The sequence below is a fragment of the Abrus precatorius genome, unplaced genomic scaffold (genome assembly GCF_003935025.1).
Source record: "Abrus precatorius isolate BTA unplaced genomic scaffold, Abrus_2018 Scaffold7, whole genome shotgun sequence".
In the NCBI taxonomy this organism is placed as follows: domain Eukaryota; kingdom Viridiplantae; phylum Streptophyta; class Magnoliopsida; order Fabales; family Fabaceae; genus Abrus; species Abrus precatorius.
The window spans coordinates 36,957,796-36,965,082 of record NW_020874417.1 but is presented as its reverse complement, the minus strand read 5'-3'; the positions used below and the strand labels follow the sequence as shown (position 1 = coordinate 36,965,082).

The following is a 7,287-nucleotide window of genomic DNA, read 5'->3' as shown; positions in this document are numbered from 1 at the left end:
TTTTGGAAGCTGCTAATGAAATATAATGGTGCTGAACCAGCAGACAAGTCATTCACAACGGAAATGAAGAGTACATTGACTTTGGATTCATTGCCACGTTGAATGGGGTAGATTCAATAATGGGTGGAGTCTGAGAAGTGCTAACAGAATCAGCAAAGGTTGAGCATTTGAAACACACTACAGAAAGAACCACGAGGAGAAGCCATTTTGTTAATTGGCAAGTTTCTTCTATTGATGTTTTTTTGTGATACTCTCATAACTACCATTCTATCGAATAGTTTATGTAATATATTTTTATATATCAAATCTGAATTCTCATGCTTGAACAATACTTTTATGAGTTATTATTATCTCTGTTACACTACATAACCTTTTTCTTATCGAGTATTTAACTTTTTTTTAATATTTATTCCTTTTAATTATTATTTCTTTATTTTTATTCTAAGTTTAATTTGATTTAAATTTTAAATATTGATACATTAAATCAAATTAAGGATATATTTATTTTTATATAAACTAAAATTTAATATTTCATTATTTTAATCATTCTTAATTTAATTAGATATTAAAATTTTCACGACTTTTTTTCTTAATTTTAAAAATTTTCACCATTAATAATATTTTTTTTCTTTTTTAATTATTTCATTTTAATTAAGTAATCCCTTTTATTTAGCTCCTATATTTTTCTTTTTAGTTATACATTTTCTTTTAATTACGTAATCCGTTTATTAAAACTTCAAGAATTATGGCCTCTAATCATAATATACTTTTTTATTGTTTTGAAAATAAATTAATTTTAATCAAACAGTATATAATTTATTAATTTTTAAAACATATTCTATGTTGTTGATGGTCTAATCAAATTATTGGTCATGATAGATTTTAAAAATAAATTAAATATGTTATGTATCTTATTAAATATGTTCATGTATTGTACGAGTTTCTTTATAATTTTTTTATTAAATAATTTTGTTTAAAAATAAAAAGAATTATATTTTAAATATAAAGAAAATTAGATGCTTATTTAATATATTTTATTTAAATTGATGACTTAAACCATAAATCTTATTAAGGTGAGCTAAAAAAAGCATATTTTAATAAATTGTATAAAAAAAACTATTAAAATAAACTAAAAAGAGCTTATAGAAGTCATAAAGTAATTTCGTAAATTATCCATTAACTCTTTCCAATAAGCCCTAGTGCATTTTACCAACTAGGATTTCTAAGCCTATGCACTTCAAACTATATATGTCGCACCCCTCTCTAGTTAGTCTAATCTTACATTGGTGTTAATGCCAGCCTACTTGTTCTGGAAGCATAACCTTTCTCGTAGTCCGCTGCACTGCTGCAGCCATTTTTACTGACCATCAAGTCAAGGAAAAACAATAGTTCTCCAGCCAGGCAGATGCAGATTTGAGAACCCGAAGCTCACCAAGTAGGAGATCTCGAGCCATTAGTCTTCTAATAGGAAGTCTTTCACACAAGGAGTGAGAATAGGAAGAATCCAATGACTGCAAACAATAGTGGAAATGTATATTTTATGTCAACGAAAGAACAACAAAGTCTTTGAAGAAATTGAAATAACATATGAAACATGCATTTTAACACACTTATATTTTGATTAGATTAGCAGTCTGAAAAAATCACTGTGATACAATCGTCAACCTAAACACCCTTTTGTCTCAATTTGCTACTGATTCGGTTGCCACCTTAGGAGGTTTATCCAACCATACAGCTACATATTAGCTAAAGAGCAAAGACCTTAAATTTTACCATTATAGTTGCACTGCGCTCCTCAATTAACTGGATGAATAATGATGACAGCATCATGTGTGCTTGTATCTCTTTGCTGACATCTTGTAAAGGGCGCCTAGCCAGCCTACCATCAGTTTGTGCAGCTTCCACGACCAAATTGTCAAGTTCTGATTTTTTATCAATAAGATTCCAAAAGTGAACACTGTTAGGTTAGGTTAGGTTAGGTATATAGCTTATTTAACAAGTGAACCATTTTTTTTTTCCTGTGGGAAGAATTGTAACCATTATTGCATTAAAAAAAAAAAAACTAAATAACCAAGATTTTACTCGCACCCTGAGAAGTGGTACAAGAAAGAACACGAGCAAGTGCACGAAGTGATTGTGGAAGACCCTTCCCTTTTCCTCTAGCAGACCTCACTTCCCTATGTTATCACAGCCTCCATCAGATACCAAATATTGCATACACTAAGTATATAAGCAACATTTTAGAGTAACACCAAATAAAAAAATCCTATATTATCAAATAAAAAATAAATATGGAAAGTGTTACAATTATTTAACATGCACATTCCATGCAATAAGAAACATAAAACACCACAAAATATATTTAGTAAAAATATATCACACGCCCAAAATATGTCCAAGTGAACATTGTCAAAAGGGAAACATGGAATAGGTGGGGGATCATTGAATGTGCCCAATATGGGTTGAAAAAGAAAGGGAGAAGCGAAAGATATTCATTACTTTGCTAAAAGCACGGCATTTATGAGCATTAAGGGCAACTTGGACTCACTAAGCAGAATAATTTTACTACATTGGTCTAAACACCCCATTGCAAAGAATTCAAGACGTAGGTCAAAAGACCCCATCACAAAGAATTAGTATACAAACTTCAGTATTATTTAAATAATTCTGCAAGACAGATTAGGAATCAGTGCAAACTTGATTGTGAAGGAATTCACAGAATACTTCAAGCCCTTCATATCTTTGGTTGGAGGAACAAAGTATTGCTGTAAGAGTTCCAACTTCGTGTCATGCAGAGGATCATGCTGAGGTATGTCAAACTGGATCTGAACCTGAGAATGGTTTGCATTACCAATCAAGATAGACATGCAATTATAGCAACAATAAAGCAACAAGCCAGAGGGAAAAAAGAACATCAGCCCACATTGTATGCTACTTGAAATTCAATTGTAAGGAATACCTGATCATAAATGTTGTGTGGAATTGTAAAACCAAAGTCCAGAATCAATGTAGCATTTGAAAACTTTCCATATCTTATTAGTACCTAAAACCGAAAGTGCAGAAAACCAATAAACCCCAGGTGACAAATTTTACAAATTGGGAGCCAAAAACTATGACAAGTAAATGAACCATCAGATAGTTAATCAAAATAATAAAAGGATGCACAATTAGATTAAAAAATATTGTTACATACTGTATTCTTCTACTAGCATTGCTACTATCCTTTATAGGCCTTTATGTAGAAAATGCATGATTCTGAAGCTCCTCAAATCCAGGAATATAATATTTAACTTGAAGTAAAAACTAACTTTTCCCTTCTTCCCCCTACTCTGATGTATTATATGATATTCTTTTGATATTAACTATGAAGCCTGCAGGGCCCAAAAACCCCAAAGGCCAGAGCCACATATGAAATTTAGCTTTCTTTTAAGTTTCCATTTTAAAATGAAAACAGCATTCACTCCGAGGATCTTGTTTAGCTATTTTGGTAATTCAGTTGAGTTCCTACTTTACATAACTTTGTATTCAAGAATATTTTACTTTAAATCTTCTATCTATGAAAAATATTAGAAATGATATTGAGCAAAACTCCAAATTCAACGTATTGCTAGTTGTTTAATCAATCAAGGAACAGGAGGAATCAACGGTGAGTTTTTCAGGAATGATGTCACTAGTTAATTCCATTGAGAAAAAGAAGGGAAAGAAAAAACTAAGTCATTTAAACCTTGAAGCTAATTTTCCACAAAAATTCAAGCTCGCAGAACATAGAAAATTAAGCACAAGTTTATCACATAAATTATGAGTACAAAGGTGACAAGCAATACATAGTTTTCAATAAAAATACTAAATAACCTGTTCACCAGGGGCATAGTCCCGATCAGCAATAACCTGCACATAATTGCATAAATTTAAATTGAAGTTTAAGTGTGTATGTCACTATTAGGAGTAGTCTGCTTATTTGATTGGACTAGAGAGTCAAATTGTGGCGGGCTTGTGCTAGTAGAATTATACTAGTACTTGACCTAATTATTAGAACGTGCTTTGCTTTTATTTTGTTTACATTTCACATATCATACTATTTATGTATCCCTTTACTCTTTTTCTCCTTTAGTAATTGAGCACAACAAAGATTGAATATGATAAAGTGAAATAATTAATGTCCAGGGACCAGGACCATAAAAATAAAATTTGACTTTCATGTATTAGGGGATAAACTGTTTAATAACCATTTTTATTAGGCTCCAATAACCATTAAGGAAGAAGTATGTGTCTGAGAGAGAGATCGAACTTCTGAATATTGTTTGTCATCATCACTCATTACAATTGCTTCTGAAACCCCATCATGGTTTAAGAAATCTGCAAATGGAATCTATAAATTATTTTAGAAAACTAATTATGGACCAAAATAAATAAATAAAATAAGAAAAGTCTCCATACTGTAGCAATACCAGAGATAAACCCTTTGTGCTTCCCCATGCTCGAGAACCAACTGGTAATTCAACATTGAAGTGATCAAATAGAACTAAGAATGAATCTTCATATTCAATGCAATATAATTATAAATGAGGCTTCTCAGTGCCTTTCAAAATTCAGTCTGAGTAAAGATACACCAGAAAACATCCGGAAATAGCAAGATCAGGAAGGTCACATATCCTCTATAAAAAAATCAGGCAGATCATAAAAGATCAGACCATCAACTACGAAGATTCAGAATCCACAATCTGCATCCATTAAAGGAAGATTCAGAATCCAGAAGACATCCGAATTTTGGCTTCCAAATGTTTGATAGAAAGATAAATTAAGCCAGAAATTAGGAACAATTGGATAAATTACCCATTTTACTGATTGGAAAATCAGATAAATTAGGAATGAGGGAAAATTCAAGAGACACAAGGAACTAAGGAGGCCAAAAAGGTGTTCAAAGATAATTCAGGATACAGTTAGCTACATTCTTCGTTCCAAAGACATCAGCATATGAGAGCCTTTAACTGAACAAAATTGTAACTTAACAAAAGCAACAAAAAGCAATCATATAAAGATACCTTAAAATATAATCTTATGCATGCATATGATTGTCAAAACATAGCAATCTAGCCATGCAAGCTTATTATAGATAAGATTCTCAACAACAAAGTAGAATTAACACCCCTAAAAATTACCAATGTCAAGCTTATTACTTGCATTTCCTTCATCTTTTCATACGTATAGAAGTACAAAATTTTCAAGTGCTTTCCTTACCTAGTGTGCATGCATGCATGAAGTCCTTGTAAGTAAAATCTCCAGAACTTTGAAGGAAACATTCAAAAACCTGAATTAGAAGGACAAATTTGGTTATAACCAGTCTCCAAAATAGCCAAATAATTTATTCAATTGTTTAAATGAGACTAATACTCGGACCCAGTTACCTATTGCATTGTGAAAAAAAAAAAAAACATTTAATTTCTTCATTTGATTATATAAAATCTTCAGGCTTTATATATATATATATATATAAGTAATCATTCCACCAGGACTTCTAATACTCCAAGAGAAACTAACATTCTTCTAGAGTTTTTGTGATTCTAATTCCCCTTCATTTCGTACCCAGGTTTCTCATCCTATTATTTTCCCCCTAAAGCAGAAAATGGCTTGCTTTATCCCAAGATAGAAACTAAGACATTGGAGTCAACTGCATACTTACAATTACAGAAGCAAATACAAACTAGCATAGACAAAAAATGTCTTAATCACTACAGATGGAGGAAACATTGTGTTGCTTTCACTACAATAGAATAAAAATCCAAATATAAATTGATTGCAAAACAACTTATACATTCAAAAGTAGGTAAGTATGCAAAGTACTCACAGGCTTGATTGCCAAAAAGTCCTTTTCAATTTGAGACTTTTGGTCAATAGTTTCCAGATAAACTGAACTTGGACGAATCATGTCCAACTCACTTTCATTCCAAAATATCTAAAAAAGTTCAAAAATTAAGCCACAGTTAAGGTCTTGATGATTATCATTCTCTGAGAAATGTGTGCAATCCACAGATATTACACAGAATAAGAAAAGAGAAATAGCTTATAGCAATACCATACATCAAATGAGCATTTTTACCAGGAAAAAAAATTACAGCATAAGAAAAGGAATGTAAAACTTGCCGTATTATGAAGCTCCCCTTGCTGTGGAAGACAGCTGATATAAGGATACCACTCGGAGTCCTATCATCCAGACAAAGATATTACAGATGTATGCATGTAAGCATCTTCAAGTTTCTATCAAGTGAAAAGCTGTTAGCTAAATATGGGCCTAGACTCTCAATACAAAGTATGTTGATTGGGTAGCTTCATGCCATAGATTTGTCTTCATTGTTTCAGTTTCATACTTTGGTCAAGGACAATGCCTCATCCAGCCCTCTCATTGTAGTTTTTTTTTTTCTTTGAATTTATGAATTTCTTATTTCATTTCCAAAAAGAAAAAAGAAAAGCTCTATGCTACATATAGCTATGCACAATGATAATTCTTTTATAAAATTCATCGGAGCTCATTAGCTCCTAACTTCAGATGAAAATTGTCATAGGAACATAATAAGAAGGCTACCTGACCCAATTTCTTCTCAATTAGAATGACAATAGCAAGTTTGGCAATATTTCCAACTTCCTCACCAATAAAAGGTCTGATTTCAGGAAGGAGATTATCTGCAGTTATTTGCTGTAAAACCAGTTATGAATACAATGAAGAGCAAGCTGTGATGGTGACGTGTAAAAGTAGTGAGATAAAGTAAAGTTCAAGTAGGAATTAAAATGGGAAGCATACCACACTGTAAGGAACCTTCAAAATGCAATCTCCAGTTTGTATTATCTTAGAAGCAAACAGAGACCTAGATGCAGCAAGCCACGTGTTAAGAGGTCACCAGCATTTTGTGTTATGAAAAACCCTATCCTCAAACAACTGATCCCAATTCCAAAATAACTGTTAATATTTCTTCGATAAACACCAAACTCTTTCATTTTACACTTGCATTAAATTAAAGCCTGTCTTTACATCTGCAAAGAAAATAACACTTGAAAAAAAGAAGAAAAACCTTCCACACGAAGATTTCCCAATGGAAAGCGATGAAGAAATCGTTGAATCGGCTTTCCGCTCCAACCAAGGCAAAAATCCATCACAATTATGGAGCGAATTGGCAGAAACCTGAGGTTGGGGCAAAGCCAAAGAATAGAAGTTGAGGTGAATGTGATTGTGAGTATGCAAAACGGTGCGCAGAGACCACCAGAGACTCGCAGTGCGAGCTCGAAATTGCATTG

At 32.2% G+C, this 7,287-nt stretch overlaps 1 protein-coding gene across 1 annotated transcript; it reads right to left on the bottom strand.

Annotated features, from left to right (window-relative positions):
- Positions 1-1,077: 1,077 nt before the first annotated feature.
- On the bottom strand, positions 1,078-7,287 carry LOC113872637 (fructose-bisphosphate aldolase-lysine N-methyltransferase, chloroplastic). Its single transcript, XM_027510340.1, has 14 exons — positions 7,065-7,287; positions 6,797-6,860; positions 6,581-6,691; positions 6,142-6,201; positions 5,846-5,953; positions 5,239-5,308; positions 4,449-4,489; positions 4,289-4,369; positions 3,853-3,888; positions 2,960-3,043; positions 2,698-2,831; positions 2,089-2,177; positions 1,774-1,922; positions 1,078-1,511 (listed from the first exon to the last, which is right to left on the bottom strand). The coding sequence occupies exons 1-14, from the start codon at positions 7,283-7,285 to the stop codon at positions 1,368-1,370; spliced, it is 1,392 nt and encodes a 463-aa protein (XP_027366141.1). The 5' UTR covers positions 7,286-7,287; the 3' UTR covers positions 1,078-1,367.

Bases quoted from the DNA above. Each gene is read 5' to 3' on its own strand.
- LOC113872637 (XM_027510340.1), bottom strand. From the start codon at position 7,285: ATGCAATTTCGAGCTCGCACTGCGAGTCTCTGGTGGTCTCTGCGCACC. The intron at 4,370-4,448 runs GTATTGCTACAG...AATAATTTATAG, and splicing joins GCACAAAGGGTTTATCTCTG to ATTCCATTTGCAGATTTCTT. The intron at 2,178-2,697 runs GTTTGCACTGAT...GTGATAACATAG, and splicing joins GTGAATTCCTTCACAATCAA to GGAAGTGAGGTCTGCTAGAG.